The sequence below is a fragment of the Lampris incognitus genome, chromosome 12 (genome assembly GCF_029633865.1).
Source record: "Lampris incognitus isolate fLamInc1 chromosome 12, fLamInc1.hap2, whole genome shotgun sequence".
Taxonomy (NCBI): Eukaryota; Metazoa; Chordata; class Actinopteri; order Lampriformes; family Lampridae; genus Lampris; species Lampris incognitus.
The window spans coordinates 36,092,676-36,114,231 of NC_079222.1; the positions used below are offsets into that span (position 1 = coordinate 36,092,676).

The 21,556-nt window shown below is 46.6% G+C and overlaps 1 protein-coding gene across 1 annotated transcript; it reads left to right on the forward strand.

Moving 5' to 3' along the window:
• The first annotated feature begins 435 nt into the window (after window positions 1–435).
• On the forward strand, window positions 436–21,444 carry tbca (tubulin cofactor a). The gene is made up of 4 exons (XM_056291017.1): window positions 436–602; window positions 17,275–17,380; window positions 19,873–19,959; window positions 21,149–21,444. The coding sequence occupies exons 1-4, from the start codon at window positions 550–552 to the stop codon at window positions 21,239–21,241; spliced, it is 339 nt and encodes a 112-aa protein (XP_056146992.1). The 5' UTR covers window positions 436–549; the 3' UTR covers window positions 21,242–21,444.
• Window positions 21,445–21,556: the final 112 nt, after the last annotated feature.

A 21,556-nucleotide genomic window follows, 5' to 3' on the forward strand; every position in this document is an offset into this window, starting at 1 on the left:
AAGATGGAAGAAATAATCTGACGCGTGCGGAGATTTGTTCGCTGCGTTTGAGGTGTGGATCTGGCAAGGGTTCATGTTATATCCTGATTATTTACATGTTCGAAATAAATCATCAGCATCACCATCAGCGTCATCGCGGTATAGTACGCCCTAAAGTTTGCCTAATCAATTGACGAGTCGTAAATTTAATTTCCATAAAAATATGATCGACTCGAGGCTGCCAAAAAAACTGAAACGTGTTCAGGAGAAGAAAAGAAAAGGCTACTGTATGGCTGAGGATCGATCATTTCCCAAAGTAAGGCCGACAGCAGCCTCCGGCCCGCCGCCTGTCGGTAAATTCAAAAGCGATCCGGCTTGCCGTTCAAAAGGAGCGGTTCGTCCGGGGTCCGCCGTTGAAATCACGTGACGTCTCGCGTTGCGGCGTCGTGAGGGAAGCGAGTCAGGAGAGCGACGCCGCTGCCATAGTACCGTCGGAGTTTGTAAGCCTTTAGCGCTCCGTCACTGGCAAACGCTCTCGTTTTGTTTTTGTGGTTTTTTCTGAAAGATAAAATGACTGATCCGGGAATACGACAGATCACGATTAAGACCGGCATCGTGAAACGGTAAATATGTGTTCATTTTAAAACGTGAGCGAAACCTTTCAAGCCGCTTAATAGTCGGCTACTACACGAAGCTGACGGTAACGCGCTAGCTTAGCCGCGCTGACAGACAGGCCGGCTAACGAGTCGACCCGTCCCACCCGCACCGGAAGCTTTATTCGCCATCCATCTGTTGTCACCATAACGGTGGCTCGTTGTGCAATAGTGATAGATTATTTCACCACTGGTGAAAGAGTCGTGTTCAGATGGAGGTTAATGATGGTATTTGCCTAGCAACAAGAAGCGATGCGTCTGCTGGTGCGTGTGTTGGCTCGTGCTGACTTGCTGACACCATGTTTATCACCGACGGGTGGTGGCTGTACCCGTCTGTTGCGTGCTACATGTCAGCAGCCCCGTTGTTAGCCAAAACAACACCTAAAGCAGTGGTTCCCAACCCAGTCCTCAAGGACCCCCTATCCTGCAGATGTTCATTGTAACCCTGCATAGGTAGCCCTGCTTGCACTTACTCGACCAATCATCTCGCAGCACTTAATTATGCAAGGTGTGCAACGTCTGACAAAATTCATTGCAGACTGGTTGAATAACTACAAGCAGGGCTGCCTATGCAGGGTTACAATGAACATCTGCAGGATAGGGGTTCCTTGAGGACTGGGTTGGGAAACGCTGACCTAAAGCCTTGCTCTGCCTGTCATTACCAACAGACAGCAGTTGCACGTTGTGTGATTGGGGTGTTGTGTTACACGGTTACTGTACATTAAATGTGTCCTTACTACCAATTGTTAACTAAATGTGTCTCAAGTAACTGTTGAGAAGATGACATTTTGTTGCCGACCATCAACACCGCCCTGCGTTGTCTCGGGAAGGCACATGGCTTCGTCTCAGGAGGGTTAATCAATTCACCTGGACACAACGTCTACTGAGACAAACGTGTCACCGTTAATCTAAGCGACTTCTTCAGTCTCAGCTGACTGCAGGTAACCCCCACCTTTATAAACAACATAGTGGCATAATGACCGAAAACAACGTTTGGTTTCATATTCAAATTGCCATGACCATTAGCTAGAGTTACAATGGCCTTGTGTACTGTGTAGCAGTACACATCCTGGGTATTCGATATATAAGCAAAGCATTACAAGGATTTCACTGGGTGGTTTACACACAGGATAAATGACACAAAATAACAATGGTGAAAGTAGCGTGTAAAAAATATGAAATACTAGGTCGACTATACATTAAGCAGACTATTACTGCTAGAATCTGAATGATTGCACTGGTAGGAAGTATTGGATGAGATACAGAAACACGAATACATAAATATCTATGGAATATTGTGGTAGGTTCTAAGTATTTTTGAACATCATAAGGAAATTAAGCTTGACGTGTAGGAGGTAAATGGTGTGAATTAATCCCAAAATCCAAATTAAGTATTGATTCTTTGTATGGGAAAACCCTCTGCAGATTAGATTCTTGTTCTAATTACAAACCCCAATTCCAGTGAAGTTGGGACATTGTGTAAAACGTAAATAAAAACAGAACACAATGATTTGCAAATCCTTTTCGACCTATATTCAATTGAATACACTACAAAGACAAGATATTTAATGTTCAAACTGATAAACTTTATTGTTTTTTTTGCAAATATTCACTTATTTTGAATTTGACGCCTGCAAGACGTTCCAAAGAAGCTGGGACAGGGGCATGTTCACCACTGTGTTACATCACCTTTCCTTTTAACAACACTCAATAAGCATTTGGGAACTGAGGACACTACTTGTTGAAGCTTTGTAGGTGGACTTCTTTCCCCTTCTTGCTTGATGTACGACTTCAGTTGCTCAGCAGTCTGGGGTCTCCGTTGTCGTATTTTGCGATTCATAATGCGCCACACATGTTCAATGGGAGACAGGTCTGGACTGCAGGCAGGCCCGTCCAGTACCTGCACTCTTTTACTATGAAGCCCCGCTGTTGGAACACGTGCAGAATGTGGCTTGGCATCGTCTTGCTGAAATAAGCAGGGACGTCCCTGAAAAAGACGTCGCTTGGATGGCAGCATATGTTGCTCCAAAACCTGTATGTACCTTTCAGCATGAATGGTGCCTTCACAGATGTCCAAGTTACCCATGATGCCATGGGCACTAACAAACCCCCATACCATCACAGATGCTGGCTTTTGGACTTTGTGCTGATAACAATCTGGATGGTCCTTTTCCTCTTTAGCCCAGAGGACACGACGTCCATGATTTGCAAAAACAATGTGAAATGTGGACTCGTCAGACCGCAGCACAATTTTCCACTTTGCATCAGTCCATCTCAGATGAGCTTGTGCCCAGAGAAGCCGGCGGCGTTTCTGGGTGGTGTTGATATATGGCTTTGGCTTCGCATGGGAGAGTTTTAACTTGCACTTGTAGATGTAGCGACCAACTGTGTTAACTGACGATGGTTTTCCCAAGTCCTCCTGAGCCCACGTGGTAATATCCTTTACAGAATGATGTCGGTTTTTAATGCAGTGCCGCCTGAGGGGTCGAAGGTCACGGGCATTCAATGTTGGTTTTTGGCCTTGCCGCTTACGTGCAGAGATTTCTCCGGATTCTCTGAACCTTTTGATGATATTATGGACCGGAGATGATGAAATCCCTGAATTCCTTGCAATTGTACGTTGAGAAACGTTGTTCTTAAACTGTTGGACTATTTGCTCACGCAGTTGTTCACAAAGTGGTGAACCTCGCCCCATCCTTGCCTGTGAACGACTGAGCCTTTCGGGGATGCTCCTTTTATACCCAATCAGGACACTCACCTGTTCCCAGTTAACCTGTTCACCTGTGGAATGTTCCAAACAGGTGTTTTTTGAGCATTCCTCAACTTTCCCAGTCTTTTGTTGCCCCTGTCCCAGCTTCTTCGGAACGTGCTGCAGGCATCAAATTCAAAATGAGTGAATATTTGCAAAAAACAATAAAGTTTATCAGTTTGAACATTAAATATCTTGTCTTTGTAGTGTATTCAATTGAATATAGGTCGAGAAGGATTTGCAAATCATTGTATTCTGTTTTTATTCACGTTTTACACAACGTCCCAGCTTCATTGGAATTGGGGTTTGTAGAAGATAACTGCATAGCAGGTGCAAAGCCCAGTAAACTAGAACTGGCTATATGAATGGTGGTGTAATTGTTGGATAGGGATGGGATGGTTGCGAGTTTACCATACGTATACCATGGTTAAAATATGTGACGGTGCGTAAACTTTCAAATGTTTATTATTATAATGACCGTATTTAATAAACTGTTTTTAAAAGTTATGTTTTTTATAGTGAGAAGGTGACTGCCCACCTCCAAATATCAACCAAAGTCAGCCACAACTCTCCCTACAAAGTACATGCAGTGTGGCTGAAGTGGCTCCAGGGTGTCTCCCCACCTGCCGCCCAGTGACTGCTGGGATAGGCTCCAGCATCACCGCGATCCTGAGAGCAGGATAAACGGTTTGGATAATGGATGGATGGACCCTTTGTGTAAAACATGCAGAAAGAGGGCTGCAGCAAAGGGGGTGGCGGGGGTTACACCAAAATCTATGACCCTACTCTTAAAACATGCTACTGCAGCAAGGATACAGCAGTTAGAGCGATTGAATGTAGGCATAAAGACAGAAATGGTCAAGTTTAGGTGTGAGGTTGGAAATGGTTAATGTTAGATGTGGGTTTGGTGTGGTTGGGATTAGGTTTAGGATCTGGGGGGCAGATGAAATGACACGTAATAAAGTCAAGGTCACTTAATCTAATGAGTTGCAGATTTTGATATAACAGGCAACATGTCAAATTTAAGCCAATTTAACCACCCCCTGCTGCTTCATAGCAATAGCAAGGGCAGCATAGCGGTCTATTCCATTGCCTACCAACATGGGGATCGCCGGTTCGAATCTCCGTGTTACCTCCGGCTTGGTCGGGTGTCCCTGCAGAGACAACTGGCTGTGTTTGTGGGTGGGACGCCAGATGTGAGTATGTGTCTCTGGTCGGTCGGGGCGCCTGTTCGGGGGGGTAGGGGGAACTGGGTGGGGAATAGCGTGATCCTCCCACGTGCTACGTCCCCCTGGTGAGACTCCTCAGTCAGGTGAAAAGAAGCGGCTGGCGACTCCACATGTATGGGAGGAGGCATGTGGTAGTCTGCAGCCCTCCCCGGCTCGGCAGAGGGGGTGGAGCAGCAACCGGGACGGCTCGGAAGAGTGGGGTAATTGGCTGGGTGCAACTGGGGGAAAAAAGGGGGGGAACCCCCCCCCCAAAAAAAACAAACCACCAACTCGACAAGCGTTGTTGTCTTGCTGTATTGTGTGTTTGCATTCTGACAAATCCCTCGAAAAGTGTTGCAGCTGGAGGACCAGTGTTGATGTCACTGTCTTCTCCAGACTCCTCTGTCTTCATGTACATGTTCTATGCAAAACGTGGCGTTTCAATATTAGTACTCCTTTGTAAGCAACTTAGCATGTGTAAACAATATCCCGGTAATACCATGAACCATGATCATTTTGGTCGCTATAACCGTGATATGAAATTTTCTTAAGGTCCCGTTCGAGATTCTTTATTTGTTACGTCTCATTATAAAAGTACAAGAGAGTAAACTTCTTGTGTTTCGGCTCCTCAACACTGCAGCAACAATAGCAATAAAATAACAACAAAACAGAACAAATAAGCAGTAATAATAATAGATAGTGTGTGATGTATGTAGGGTGTGTGTGTGTGTGTGTAGGCCCAGCCTTAATAAATGTTCATATGTGTGTAGTTGTTTGCATATTTGTGTGTTTTTTTGTATGCCAAGCTGTGTGTTTGTGTGTGTGTGTGTAAACTGATGATCCGCTGAAGACCACAGGTCAGCACCAGTCAGTCCAGCACCAGGCTTAGTGTCTTTAATGTTCTTTGTTCAAAAGCCTGGTTGGTTGGTGGGAAAAGCTGTTCCGGAGCCTACTGGTCCGGGCTTTGAGGCTGCGGTACCGCTTGCCTGACGGTAGCAGCTGGAACAGTCTGTGGTTGGGGGGGCTGGGGTCTTTGATAATCCCACGGGCTTTGCTGACACGACGTCCATTGTATATGTCCTGGATGGAGGGAACCTCACATCTACTGGTGTCCCGGGCCGTCCACACAACCCTCTGCAGTGCTTTGTGGTTGTGGGCAGTACAGTTCCCATGCCAGGCGGTGGTGCATCCAGTCAGGATGCTCTCGGTTGGGCCTCTAGAAGGCCTGTAGAATCCCGGGCCCCAGGCCGAACTCCTTCAGTCTGTACAGCAGTCCCGTTGGTGGTGATGGGGTCCAGCCTCATGTGGACACCGAGGAACTTGAAGCTCTTGACCCTCTCTTGATGGTGATGAGGTCCAGCCCCCCCCCCCCTCTTCCTGTAGTCCACGATCAGCTCCTTGGTTTTGTCGACATTGAGAGACAGGGTATTCTCCTGGCACCACTTTGTTAGATTGTTGACCTCTCTCCTGTGCGCCGTCTTGTCACCATCGGTGATCAGGCCCAGCACCGTCGCGTCATCAGCGAACTTTATCACCAAGTTGGAGCTATGTGTGGCCACGCGTCATGGGTATCCAGGGAGTGGAGGAGCAGCTTAGCAGGCCTAGTGTTGGATACAAGAGTGTGGTAATGTTCATTTTGTGGGTTTATGTGTGGATGTGTTTCAGAGGAAGAGAAGGAGCGTTGTCTTTTCAGGAATAATAGCTTTTTCCAAATGGTTTTGGTCCTTGTAGTCAGGAATTGCTTTCCAGAGCAGGGTTTGGAAAATGGGGTTTCCGGGAAATGACAGGTTGGTGATGATCTTGCCTGCACGCTTCTTCAACCAGCAGTCGTAGAGCTCCTGATGATCCTCTCTTCTTCATTGTAATCTCTAGTAGTTGCACAAGGTTGCTGCCCCAAATAAGACAATTATGTGAGGCTGCACTGAGTGATTGTTGTGTGTCATTGGAGTATCAGTTTCTTTGGCTGTCACAGGAAGTAGCTGTCACAGGAAGTATATGTACTGACTAGAGGAAAAGGTGACTGAAAGCTCGGCCTACCTGCATCTATGGTGGCAGTGTACTCAAAATAAAATCAGAACTTCCATCCATCCACCCTTTATCTGAACCGCTTATGCTGCTCTCAGGGTGGCGGGGACGCTGGAGCCTATCCCAGCAGTCATTGGACGGCAGGCGGGGAGACACCCTGGACAGGGCCAACATACACACCCACACATTAACACCTAGGGCCCATTTAGTACGGCTGATTCACCTGACCTGGATCCGGAGGAAGCCCACGCAGACACGGGCAGAACACGCAAACTCCACACAGAGGACGACCCGGGACGACCCCCAAGGTTGGACAACCCCGGGGTTCAAACCCAGGACCTTCTTGCGGTGAGGCGACCGCGCTAACCACTGCGCCACTGTGCCGCCCACAAATGGTCACTTTTCAAACAGATGTTATGAGCAGGAAACGAACAAAAAGACACAGTATGTTGTGTTGACACAGCGCGATATGGCAAACGTCGGCGCGAACAGTCCTCCGGTTCACGAGCAGTTCGTAGACCTCCCTCTCTCTGCAACTGGTCCAAATATCACACGGTTGGTTGTTCGTGTCGTGGTGGACTGACGCGGGCAGCACAGAGGTGCCCGGTAGTGGTCTGCACCCTCCAGCAGCGTGGGGTGGCACAACAAAGAACCAAGTCCATGTTGAGCACCCTGACAGCAGTGTGCAGGGACGTGAGCGCCAGTGTTTCTTCTGCTTAACGCTCTTTCAATAGTTTCGAGTGTACTGCCCACCGTAGAGCGCAATGCCACAGACTAACTGGCTGAAGAGCCGCAGATCTGTGTGTGGCTCCTGTGGATTTGAGTGGTTTGTGGTTTCATTTCATCAGGAATCTAATGGACGGGTATCAGACGTCAGAGTCACATTCTTTTGTTGCGTTACATGCGCTGGGAGTTTGGCTTGGCGTTGTTGGTACAGTTGCGAGTGCAAAAAAAAAAAATACTGTCTTCAATAGAATAAAATACAATTGGGCGTCTGGGTAGCATAGTCGTCTATTCCGTTGCCTACCAACATGGGGATCACCGGTTTGAAACCCCGTGTTACCTCCGGCTTGGTCAGGCGCCCCTACAGACACAGTTGGCCGTGTGCGGGTGGGAAGCCGGGTTTGGGTATGTGTCCTGGTCACTGCACTAGCGCCCCCTCTGGTTGGTCGGGGCAGCTGTTCGGGGGAGAGAGGGGGAGCTGGGGGGGGGGGGGAATAGCGTGATCCTCCCACACACTACGTCCCCCTGGTGAAACTCCTCACTGTCAGGTGAAAAGAAGCAGCCTGGCGACTCCACATGTGTGGGAGGAGGCATGCGGTAGTCTGCAGCCCTCCCCGGATCAGCAGAGGGGGGTGGAGCAGCGACCGGGACGGCTCAGAAGAGTGGGGTAATTGGTCGGATACAATTGGGGAGAAAAAGGGAAGGGGGGGGGGATGATCTGCTTTTTGACCTTAAGTGTAAACCAAAGTCTTGTTCTCAGTTCACAGATGAATTAATGAGCAGATGGTGGACGTGGCTTTTTGAAGAATGTGCTAAAAGTCACGATGTAGTGCTACGTTAATAATCAGACCTACCGGCCACTATTCCACGTTTGAGTACGTCATGAAGCCATCTTCCAAGTAAGTTACCGTAAAGTCATACCGTCAGGCCGAACTACTACAGTGATGAACAAGCAGAGGAAATACTGTTAGCATGGTAACGGCATGTCCTACTTTACTTCCACAAACGTTTTTCAGGTATTAGTACTGCTGCAGTATCAGTAGGGCTGAATCACGCTGCGGTACTGCAGTGCATCATGTACTGAATGCCATGCTTCAGATCCGCCTCGGCTCTCGGTTGTAGTTTCTTTACCAAAATTAACTTGACACGTTGATGAGTTGACAATTAAGGAACTCCAATTTTGCTGTTATTTAATTAAGTGGAGCAGGCTTTTTTTTTTTCAATTTGGATTTCATTTTGCCTTTTTATAAAATTGCACATTTAAGGTCAGCAGATGCAGCGAGGTACTCTTGTACAACAAACGCAGAAATGGCTGACAGCTAAATCGGGAGCTCCTGTTATGGTGTTTACAATAACACAAATATGGAAAAAACACAAGGACAGGCAGAGGAAATGATCTGGCGTGCTAGTAGGAAGTGACATTACAGGAACAGATGGGAAGTATTGGAAGAGTGTTATTTCAGCTGTTTCACAGCCCCTCTCCCCCTTTTTTTCCTCACCAATTGTACTTGGCCAATTACCCCACTCTTCCGAGCCGTCCCGGTCGCTGCCCCCCCCCCCCCCCGCCAATCCGGGGAGGGCTGCAGACTACCACATGTCTCCTCCCATACATGTGGAGTCGCCAGCTGCTTCTTTTCACCTGACAGTGAGGAGTTTCACCAGGGGGACGTAGCGCGTGGGAGGATCACGCTATTCCCCCCAGTTCCCCCTCCCCCCCGAACAGGTGCACCAACCGACCAGAGGAGGCGTTAGTGCAGCAACCAGGACACATACCCACATCCGGCTTCCCCCCCCGCAGACACGGCCAATCGTGCCTGTAGGGATGCCCGACCAAGCCGGAGGTAACAGGGGGATTCAAACCGGTGAGCCCCGTGTTGGTAGGCAATGGAATAGACCTCCACGCCACCCGGACGCCCTAGTTTCACAGGCTTAAGATTGATTTTAAAAAAGAGTCCATGCGTACCCAGATATGAGATAAATATCATGGGTGTCCAGGGGGCGTGGTGGTCTATTCCGTTGCCTACTAACACAGGGATCGCTGGTTCGAATCTCCGTGTTACCTCTGGCTTGGTGGGGCGTCCCTACAGACACAATTGGCCGTGTCTGCGGGTGGGAAGCCGGATGTGGGTATGTGTCCTGGTCGCTGCACTAGCGCCTCCTCTGGGCGCCTGTTCAGGGCAAAGGGGGAACTGGGAGGAATAGCATGATCCTCCCACGGGCTGCGTCCCCCTGGTGAAACTCCTCACTGTCAGGTGAAAAGAAGTGGCTGGGGAGAAAAATGGGGAAATTAAAAAAAAAAACAACAACAAACACCCAGAACATTATTTGACCCATGTAGGTGACTTTACCTCATGGTACTGGTATGTGAGCAATCAGTTTAAGGGTTTAGTCTTGCATGTAAACCTGCATGTGGTTCACGGCGGTACCGTCACGGAGGCCATGTTGTTCTACATGTTAGTGTGAAGTAGGAGCTGAAGTTTTACTACCACTGATTCAACTGATCGTACGTGATAGTAAAGCATTTACTGTCTAATTTACCATACTAATTTGTTTTGTTAAATTTGTGGGAATGACTGCTCAATAGTCAACCAACTTTTAATTTATTGAGTCTATGCGCCTAAAGCAGCTTTTAATTTATGTTCTTGAAGAGTTTGGGGAAGAAAAGTTTTTAAACTCTCCCTTTGGTAAAACAATATCAGTGCTTTCAGCCTTTTCACACCGATATATATATATATTTTTTAATATTGTCTGTCTATTTATTTGAGCTATTGGTTTACACATTACCCAGTATCAGTCCTAGTGGACTTTCAGTCGTGGTGCAAAATTAGTCTCACAAAGTCTGCTAAAATCTTGCAGGCTTACTTTTAGCTGTATGAGATGTAGTCTTGGTGGCGTCCACTGAGGATTTATTGAACCCGGTAGCTGGAAGCCAGATCAGTTGTTGAGCTCTGCAGAGTGCTTCAGACGATGATGGTGACCCCGAGCAGTGCCATATTTTGAAAACGGCGACAGTGATTGGGTCAAGAGAGGTCCGTCGATGCTGCCATGGAAGTAGTTGTATAAAAACTGGAGTTTATGTCCTTGAAGGATAACCAAAGTAACACGTTTAATGTCTTTCTCGGATGTAGTCACAAGCTACAGACACGGGTCTGCTCACAGTTGTGGTGTTTTACTGCTCACTAGCAGAGCATTGCATGTGGAAATGTGGCACTCTGGTTCTACAACACAGGGTTTGCGACTGACTGATTAAACGCTGGTTTTATTTTTTTGGGGGGGGGTCCCCTTTTTCTCCCCAATTGTACTTGGCCAATTACCCCACTCCTCCAAGCCGTCCCGGTCGCTGCTCCACCCCCTTTGCCGATCCGGGGAGGGCTGCAGACTACCACATGCCTCCTCCGATACATGTGGAGTCGCCAGCCGCTTCTTTTCACCTGACAGTGAGGAGTTTCACCAGGGGGATGTAGCGCGTGGGAAGATCACGGTACCCCCCCCCCCCCCAGTTCCCTCCCCCCCCCCGAACAGATGCTCTGAGCGACTAGAGGTGGCGCTAGTGCAGTGACCAGGACCCATACCCACATCTGACTTCCCACCCACAGACATGGCCAATTGTGTCTGTAGGGACGCTAACCAAGCCGGAGGCAACGCGAGGATTCGAACAGGTGATCCCCGTGTTGGTAGACAATGGGCTAGATGTCAAGCTACCAGGACGCCCCCTATAAAGTGATTTTGGTCTATGCCTATTGATGATGCCCCTAACATAAGCAAATGCCTATTAGGCCTTGCCAGACCATGATGAGCAGTGCAACATTTGTGCATTGCATTTCCAAGGCGAGTGTGAAGTGACTTAAGCTTAAAAAACAAATCTTCTTTGTTCGAGCCCTTTTTAAGTTCATTGATCAAACAGATAAGCCTATTAGTAAGGTTGCCAACCATTTCAAGAAATGTGTGCAGCTGCCGAAGTCATCGCTGTGTAATAGAAAATATGGGATGTATGAAGAAATGTGGTGAGATAATGAACTTAATAGAGCATCTTGTGATGGTCTAAATATATCTCTGTCCTCTATAAAGCAGGCCCCTACAGCCCCACCATCGATGGCCTTTGTGTAATGTGCTATCGATTGTGTTTTGATTAAGGTCAGATTACTAACAGGGCTCCCTCATGAGAGGAGGTAATGATGGAGGCTGGACGTCCTGCAGAAATGTATCGCGGATAAAAGCATCCAGTGTTGGGAAAACAGGCCCGAGCATTGCATCAGGTGACAGTAGTTCACAAATTAGTACAAACCCGTTTAAACCGAGGTGGCCTTCCTTTTTATCCTTTATAGTCTTCATGCTGCTTTGTATCTGGCCTGACGTTTCAGGTTAAGAGGGTCTGTACCGTGGCCCACATGGTCAACAGTTTATCCCTATGTATAGACTGTCTCATCATGATCTTATGTCCCTCCCATTCTTTCTCTCCTCCTGCGTCTCCCTCTATCTGTCTCTCTTTGTGCATCCTACTCACCCCCCTCCTTGCTTTTATATAGGGGGTTTAAGAGGAAACCTGCCCGTCCTCTTAGCCGAGCCTCTTTCCAGTGGCTTTGCACATTCCAGTCAGTGCCTTTCTGGCCTAGCGAGGCGGATGCCCTTAATAAAATGACAACAGTAATTTGCCTTTGTCATTCCGGTCCTGGCACGGGCTACATCATGGCTCAAAAATACAGTGGTAGAGAAGGCGGCCGGCGAACGTGTGTGTCGGCTGGCTCTAATTCCCTTTTTTCTATTTTCCAGAGAGCTGCCTTTTCCATTAAGCTTGAGGTGGCAGGTCTATTTAAAACCAGCCGCGGCCCCACCCCTTATTCACACAGCACTACCAGTCTGAGAGAAATAAGAAATTAACATCAGGGCTGGATGGGGAGGAATGGACATTTTGGTATTAGACTGTCCTTCAGTTTTATTCAAATTATTCCAATCTTCGTTCCTCCGTGTCTTTTTACTTTTGCCGCTTGTCTTTGACTCTAAACAAGTGACATCACTCATCTGGTATCAAGCATGACAGAGGAAGGCGGGAGCTGCTATTGCATATGGTGCCAATTTAAAAGCGCCTTGATGGAAATCTATTAAAATGAGCGGTAATTGATGTAAAATATGACAGAGTGGCATTGGCTTCCTCGGCTAAGCGAGGAGCCGTGCAGCTCAGAGGGAAGGGTCTCCAGTAATGTGACTGATTAATGAAGGATCACTCGCTCACGTACGTGCTGCTGATTTTATGAAAAATGAATTTTGCATCGTCATTCCAACAAGAAACCTCAGCCGGAAAAAAACTATTAGTCCGGAATTATTATCAGTGGCGATATTTTCAAACTCCATTATGCCAATCTAGTTTGAAATCTATTTAAAAGATTTAGTTCCATTTGGCCCATAATTGGTAAATAATCAAAATTTATCAATACACTCAAGCCTATTTTCACTAACAATAAAGGAAAAGTGGCCCATTTACCACCTGACTTGGTCCAAATTAGGTACTAAATTGATGATCAATTAATCTCTAAGAAGTGCGTGTGTTGGGGAGAGGGATGAATGGAGATGAGGTTAGATAAGCGCTGTTATCTGACAGAAACTGGAAGCATGTTATAGTTAACAAGCTGACCAGAACATTTCATAAATCCTTGTCACTTCTCCAGATACACTTAATGGATTTTAAGGAACCGTCCTAGGGTATGTGATCACATGTCAATTTTGTATGACAGCAATTAATGTGAGAATGAAGCAATAATTGAGTTAAGGTATTTAAAATCATACTGGTCGATTAAAAATAACAATCACATTTACAGTTGTATTAATGCTAATGAGAAATCGTTGAATGAAAATTTAGAATTTTAGGTAACACACCATTATGCTTGTTTGATTTAGAGGATTATTGTTAATTATGTGTGAAGTCGGTGGATTGATCATTGAGGCCCAATCCGTATGGGTATTTGTCAGTCCTACAGCACCAGGAGATGGTGAAGGGAGTCCTTTCTCAGAAGATAAGTTTGTATGATCTCTCAAGATCCAAAATTATAATTTCTGAATCTCAATTCCCATGTCAAATTAATCTAAATTCTCTTAACTTTCAAAGGCAAAAGCATTCACAACCAAACTATACCTTGGTTTAAGATAATATTTATCAAACGATGGTTAAAATGAAGAACTAATGTAAATCCTTTTTCTTTGTTTACATAAACCAAAAAAATAAATTCCTGCTGTAATGACTGTACTGTGAGCCGCCGAAACTGTGAGAGAGAGAACAAAGAAAACTCCACAGCAAGAGGGTGACATTTATAAAAAATAAACATGCAGTGTAAACTGCCTTTACTTTATCCTAGGCTTGTGGCAACATTTGACCCAGTCAAACTAACATACACATTCTCCATGTAAGAAAACTGAGGTTTGTCTTAACGACGTTTTCCCGTACAGGCCACGTGCCAACTCATAAGCAAAGTCCACGGCATTTTACATTGTAAACGTTAGCATAGCGGCTAGAGAACTTTTTGCACCTCTCTCTTTGACGGATGATGCCTATATCAACAGCAAGCGTTTCTTCTTTACTCGCCGCTGAACAATTTGAATCTGCACCCTCCATCAGGACAGCAAGGTAATTTTAAACAGTTGTGTACGATTTCAGCCTTGGGTAAAGCAGATGGTTTCGTCGAAGCGAGAGCACAAAAGGGACAACAGCTTACAGTTACAGACCCTGGCTCAGCCAGCAGGGAATGCTGGGAGTGTACACCTATTGTCTAAGTTACGCAACTACGTGTCACCTAATTAGCTCATCCCAGTGTCAATCAGAAATAGTAAATAAAAATCAGTATTAAACCCTTTCTATGTTGGTAAAATATTACCGCTTCAAGTGTTTGTTTTTATTGCCTTTCTAGCATGGTATAGCATTGCTTTTTCTAGCATTTTCTAGCATCTCCCCCTTAACCCATGCATGTCCCATTGCATCGTAGTGGTTGAGTGGTTACTGTCTGGCATAACTGAACAGGGTGGTACAGAGAGCTCTCCTTCTCAACTAAAGCATCAGTAATAGCTGTGGTTAACCCCTGAAACAGAGACTGTATGTCAGCCATCAGTGGGGGTCCCAAGTTGTACATACTGAAACTGATTAGGCTGTTGTCTACTCCTAACTGAACGTCTGACAGAACTAGGCTGCTCTTGACTACTAGTCTGGGTCTGGTCTGCTGATTCCTCATCAGGTGGCTCATCTATGCGGGGCTCAATGGGTAAGTCAGTTTCAACACTGTCAGACATGTCTGGGGTAACAGAAGGTTGCTCAGCATTTAAGTCATGGCAGTTGCTTCTAGACACATTTCTTTCAGTCGGATATTCTGCTGGTAGGGTTCTGTGAGAAGGTAAGTGTTCAGTGTCATGGTGATGGCTGTCAAGACATTGTAAAAGTCAATGGATCTGGATCAACACCATGTAAGGCATTAGATTGGTCAACCTCTGGAATGGAATCATCTTGAACAGTTGTAGAAATCTCAATAGGGAGACAGGATCTTGGAGGTCGCTGTATATCTTTCACAGTAGGCATGGCTGAATCAGGCTGCACTGGAATTCCATGGACTGTTGAAAACCTGGAGATCTCAGTATTGGGAGGTTTACTGTACCAGTATGCTGAAATGATTTCATCCTCCTCCCCTTCTGAGAATTGATCTGTACCTGCATCTTTGTGTCTGCTGAACAGGCTCATCACTCTTTCTGTAGAGGGGTAACCACAAGGAAGTAGTCAGTCCCTATATAGGGTTCTGAGTGGACTGTCCTTTTTTTCTGGTTTGATTGTATAAACTGGGAGGATTCTGGCTCTTTTCACCACTACATGGACAATTGAAACCCACTTGTCTAAAATCTTGTGTTTTCCTCGAATGCGAACATTCCTGACCAGTACTCGGGTCACCAGCTTGCAAATCCAAAGGAGTAACACATCGGTCAAACCTGGTTTTATTCTTTTCTGCTATCTTGGCAGCATTAACAGTGGCTATCTTGTAGCTGTCTTCCAGGTGAGACTTGAGATTTTGCATGTATTGGGATTGTGATGGGTGATGCTCCCCCTTCAGAGGCAATTGTTTGTCTGGGGGGGGGGGTCTGAGAGTGACTGGGGGCAGTGGCATTCCGTAAGTCGTGTCATTAAGTAACGGAGAAATTGTCTCCCCTACACAGGATCAATGTTCTCAATGGCCTCACTGATCTGTGACATCATTTCTTTCAGTACTTCTTCATAGTCTTTACCACTAAGCTGGCTAGGTCCTTTAACTCAGATAGATATGACCTGGTAAACCCCCCCTCAACCTTAGCAGTGTAAATACTGGCTAGTGTTCTAACACAGTATACAACCCTTGGATCATCTTCTGCCGTGTACTTGTATGGCAAAAGAGGCTCGAAAGTTTCTAAGGCTATGCCACTTGAATACTCAACAATCAGGCTTTGGTAAAACTCTTAAGGTGGCGCCACTAACTGGTACTAGGTTTCGAACAGCACCATACTTTTTCAAGAAGTCAAGCACCCCTTCATCGTTCTCTGATTTGGTTATCCTACTCGCAATCCCCGCACTGGGAATTTTAACACCAGACTGCTGTATGAAATCAATCTTATACAATCTCTCAATACTGATACTCAGTTCACCTTGGACTCCTGGCTGGCTCACCAATTATGTAACCCTGATTATATTTAGTAACAATCAATGAGGATTTTCAGTAGAAGGAAATAATTGTGGACCAGTATCAGAAAACTAGGACGCCCTGAGCCCAAGGTCTGAATACCAATAAGGAGACACAACAACAATAAGTTTCCGTGAACGTGTATTGAACACATAACTATAGTTCAAAATGCTATGCAAAAAATTGACTAAAACAATAAATAAAATGTGCACACAAAAAAAAAAAATCCAAAAGACACAATCTGTGTGTTTATTTATCAGTCGTACTCCACCAGGAAGTGGTGACGGGAGTCCTTTCTCAGAAGACAATAGTCTGTATGATCTCTCTCCTTTAGGTTGCCTCACCATCCAGTTAACTGGAGTCCCTATTCTTCAATGGGTGTTCCTAGCACTGGACTTCTCTTGAAATCCAGTGTTTACCTAAACCTGATCTTTTTCGTCATGTCCAGAGTACGGCTGTTGCAGTTCCTTCACATTTTTCAGCATGCAGTCAGAAAAACACAATCGATGCAGGTGTGAAATAAAACCTCAACAACACACTGCAGTTCTTTTGCGTGTCTAGCGACAATCGGACTCGCTGTGGTTGTCTGCTTGTTAGTTTGACCCTATGAAGTCCCATGATGGGAAGTCCGAGTGTTTAATAATCATCGTGTTGCACCCTTTAGTTTTAGGTCATGTGCATCGTAGATTGTTTATACCAATTAATCAGCGATATTAAAGACTTTTGATTGGACAAACCTCATAGTCATGATTTGATAAAGGGGGTGGGCAGGAACCAGAAAACTGGCTGGTAACATATATCAACCTTCATTAAAACTGGCCGTGGTGGAACTGCAGAACAGCTTCTATCATTTCTTTAGAAATGTTGTGCATGCTCATATGCATTACGTTATGATAGTTGGCTTGTCAAAATTCACACCTCAGCATGACGTGAGCTTGGTTTCCACTTCCAACACAAACACTCGGCGCACCCCTAGATCAGTGAGGAGGGCCGGTGTGTTTGGAGGCTGTAATTGAGATGTGCGTCTGGACCTCCTGCGGGAGATGAGCTGACTCTGTCCCCTCAGTCTCTGAAATGCTGAGGAGAATCAAGATGGATGGCCTAGTCTGTAAAAGGTGACCATTACAGGCACCTTTTCGAGGGTCTGTCAGTGTTGTGTCCGACAGGATGTGCATTTACGGTGCTTATGTAACACAAAAATACCATGTCATTAACTTGAACTGTGAACTGTCTTCTTTCTCTGACGCTGTCGTCCGCAGGCTGAGGAAAGAAGAGGCCATGTACATAACAGAGGTGAAGGAGCAGGAGGAGAAGATTGAGCGGCTGAAAGCACAGGCAGAAGACGTATATGTTATCAAGAAGCAGGTAGGTTGATAAGCATGCTTCTGGATGGTCAAGATCAGGTGGTAAATTGGCCAAATATTTGGTATTCACGTGCAAACCAGTGTTACGTCAGCTTCCGCGAGCGTCTTGCTTCTGCAGCGTGACTTGTTTCCACGTAAAACAGGAAGTTAGGTCGGGACAAAGAGACGGTCGGGGTGTGAGTTCATCCTTCAGGGTTTGATGTTGTTGGTTGAATGTTGCTCACCCACTCCGACCTTGTGACACAGTCGCAAAAATCTGACCATTTTAGAGGAAGTTAAGGGGATCCAATTTTGATGTTAAATAAGAAAAATGTTATAAAAATAAAATTAGAATTTTTTTTTCTTTCAGGCACACGTTGAACTCTTGCCTAATATGATAAGGAGCCTTCTTTTCTTTTCTTTTTAACCTAACATGGAAAAAAATGCAATTTTTATTTTTGTTCGTTTCCTTTAATCTCCAAAATTTTGTTCCCAATTTTATTTTATTTTATTTTTTTTTGCTTTGTTCTCTGTTTTTGTATGTTTTCAGTGGTGTCGTATTTGGGAAATTTGGGATGTTGTGTTTTTGTCTTTTGTGTCGCACCGCTGTGGGCTGGGGGGGAAACGGAATTTTGTCTCTTTTGTGTACGCAAGTACATGAAAGAAACGACAGTAAGTTGTTCCAGGTGGCTGAATAAACGACAGGACTCTGTCCTCTCAGTCTGAAGAGGACGCTACCAAGTTCACATCAGATGGCGAAGGTCAGTCCACGATGGCATAAAGCTTCTGAGAGGAGAATCATTTGTGATTTTGCAATTTGCTTGGTGCATATGTAATCATATCATGTAACTTTGGTGGAATTTGGTAATTACTGATACGCGCTGGTCATTTGAAAGCCCCTCACAGATACTGGTCCAGGTCCTGCTCTTTGATTCACTGTCCTACTCGTACACCAGAGCGAATGAGGTCTTAGAGAGTTTCACGGTATGAAAGACGTTTGGTGACTTCTGCCCTGACCGTGTCATTTCCAGCACCACATGGGTATCAGCTGGACGTAGCTCGTGAGAGTTTTACACTTTCTTAGTTTTTACTCCTCTACATTTATAAGCGGGGGGTTGTGCCGGTGCAGATGGCAGAACGGGCCTCGTTTGACGGCGTTTATGGAACGTGGTTAGAATTCCGACCGTCTTTTGTTTTGTTTGTTCATTTGGAGAGCGGCGGCTCAGTCTGAGTGGTGGGCTTGGCCGGTGTTAAACGGGGGGGATCGGGAGGCCAGATGGATTATGGTCGGAGATGAGAGGTCTGAGGCAGGATGGATTAGAGGTTTTTGGTTTTAATGGAATCAATACGCTGTAAGTGTCATCTTTATCCGCCGCTGATGGGATCATTCCACTGCACCGGGAGGGCGCCGTGACTTCTCTCTCCTCCAGCGCTCCTTTGCTTAGCGCGGCTCACCTTGTCACATCTGGATAAAAACCAAGTCTGCTCGTTGTCTGTCTTCCGTCCACGCGTCCATAGGTCCGCCAGGCTGCGTCTCCGCTCGGCTTCTTCCCGGCCGGCCTGCCGGTTTGTGTGGAGGGCCGTGAAATGCATATGTGTGCAGCTGTGTCCGTGTTTTGACTTGCCGGCTTGACAGCAGGGTGAGGGAGCATCTGTCATGACTGAGTGTGTCTGACAGCGTTAGCTGACTCCTCTTCGCTCCTCAGGGTGCCAGGTGGGGGGATTCCACATTAACCGTGGCTGTGAAAGTTACCCAGGCTATAACATTGTTTCGCTGAAGGCGTAGTAATACCTCTTAACGCCTGACCGCAGTGCCTCCTGCTCAGGGTGTCTCCAGTTCATCCAGTGGTGCAATTAAAACATGGCTGTCTCTTGCGCCCCGACTTCCTGTTGATGAAAAACCCAGCAACATTTTTCATACTGTAGCGTTTTTAGAGGTTGTTAGTCGTAGTGTATAGCTCCCATGAGATGTCCTGCACATATCAGGGACTAGGACACACCAGCATCCTGGGCGTAAACATGCATGTGTCTTGTCATTTGTCAGTAATGGTGATTTTGTGAGGGTAGGGGCCAGTAGTGGCACGGTGGCGCAGTGGTTAGTATAGTCGCCTCACAGCAAGAAGGTCCTGGGTTCGAGCCCCGGGGTACTCCAACCTTGGGGGTTGTCCCGGGTTGTCCTCTGTGGGGAGTTTGCATGTTCTCCCCATGTCTGCGTGGATTTCCTCCAGGTGCTCCGGTTTCCTCCCACAGTCCAAACACATGTAGGTCAGGTGACTCGGCCGTACTAAATTGTCCCTATGTGTGTGGGGGGGTGGGGGTGGGGAGCTGTGATGGTCTGACGGCCTATCCAGGGTGTCTGCCCGCCTGCCATCCAATGACTGCATGGATAGGCTCCAGCATCCCCGCGACCCTGAGAGCAGGATAAGTGGTTTGGATAATGGATGGATGGAAGGTGCCAGTAGAAGTACTGGTAGTGAAGGTTCTAGGACTTATGTGGTCCTTGTGTTGTTGCAGATTGAGGTGTTGCAGGAGTCCAAAATGATGATCCCAGACACTCGCCGCCGTTTGGCCACGGCACATGGGGACCTGGAGCAGACCCTGGTAAGATCAGCACACACCTCAGCGTTGTTTCTAAACTCATGATACTGTACATGCTGCTGGAGACGCTGTTGGGATTTTAAGAATCGTCTCACTTCATCATGGTCATTTGTTGGCCACAAACCATCTGATTTCTGGTAGGACTGTCTTGAATGATCTGGCGGTAACAACCTGAGATCCATCACAACGTCCAGTGTTTGAGTTTAGCCTGATTCTTTTATCATTTTATAGACACTTACAAATCAAGTGCAGTAATATATGTTCTATAGATGTTGATTCATGATATATTTCATGAACATTTCTTAACTTTACTGTTCTTCCTGCTGGAGGTATAACACTGCTTAAACTACATGGAGACTGATTTTAAACTGACTCAGGTCACAGGTCATGTTGAAAATAACCATCATAACTTTGTCAGCAATTAACGAGTCAAATGTATTTAAATTATCCAGATAATTGGTAATTCATACTCTTGAGCCCACGCACAGTGTAACAGGACACGCTCAACAAAGTTTATTTATTTGGTTTGAAGCGTGTGTTTCTGTGCTTGGTGCTAATCCCAGCAGGTGCTAACGGATTTAAGAGTTGGGGGGGGGTGGGGGGGGGGTAAAAAAGTGCACGTGACACTGTCGTGTCTCAGGGTCGCCTCCGTTAATGCGGGGCAACAGTGCCTCACAGGAGAGCTGGACAGGGATTGATAAGGCTAGCCTGGAATTACTCACACGTCCACTTGCCCGCCCTGAACCGCCCGAGCGTCCATCTTTCTTCCTTCCTTCACGCACTCACACGAGCACGTGGGCCTGAGCGGATGTGCACCACGCTGATCACAGTTCATTAGCGGCGCTGTCACCGCCGCAGGGACCCCGGCACACTTTATTAGCGAGGGACACGGCCCCCGCGCTGTCGCCTTAGCGAGGCTGTCCGCCGCCACGCCGAACCCTTAATGTCCAACTGGGGTCTTCACTAAAATAATGCTGCCATTTATATCTAAAGGTCATGTGATCTGCATTAGCATCGTAGCTCATTAGCGCGGCACGCTGCCAGAAAAAAAGCTGCATCCGTACAGCAGACGTCGAAGTGAAGGACAGTGGTGTGGGTAATTCCTCGGCCAGGGTGCACATGTTGTTAGGACTCGTTAAAGAGAAGGAAAACTCAAGTTGTGTGTGCTTCGTGTGTGTGTCTGTCTCCTCAGGAGTCGTACGAGAGTTTGGCCGAGACAGAGCAGTACAAAGAAGCCAGGCACATATTGGAGTCGCTGAAGCTTGACGCGGGATGTTCTCCCTGAGAGGCGCCGCTCACACGTCCGTTCCTTTTCCGCACGCCCTGTTCGGCAGCCCAGAAGCAAACGCAGGCGTTCGAACCCTGTTGCGTGATGTCGTTATTGTTGCTGCACAAATGATAAAAGTGCCACTCCCATGTTAACATGCCTCCTCCCGTGTGTGTGTACAATCTCACGAGCATCCAAATAAACACGGTCTTTATTTCCTACAGGCTCTGAGGGTTTTTCTGCAGGAAGTTCACACGCCGTTCACGTGTCACATGACCAGCAACGCCGTATTAACCCCCCCTCCCCCCCAGGTATTTAAGACTGTAGTTATCC

What these genes read in the sequence shown, in the direction of transcription:
- tbca (XM_056291017.1), top strand. Translation starts at nt 550, where the DNA reads ATGACTGATCCGGGAATACGACAGATCACGATTAAGACCGGCATCGTG. An exon ending in TATATGTTATCAAGAAGCAG is followed by an intron (nt 17,381 to 19,872) that starts GTAGGTTGATAA and finishes GTGTTGTTGCAG; the next exon opens with ATTGAGGTGTTGCAGGAGTC. An exon ending in GGGACCTGGAGCAGACCCTG is followed by an intron (nt 19,960 to 21,148) that starts GTAAGATCAGCA and finishes CTGTCTCCTCAG; the next exon opens with GAGTCGTACGAGAGTTTGGC.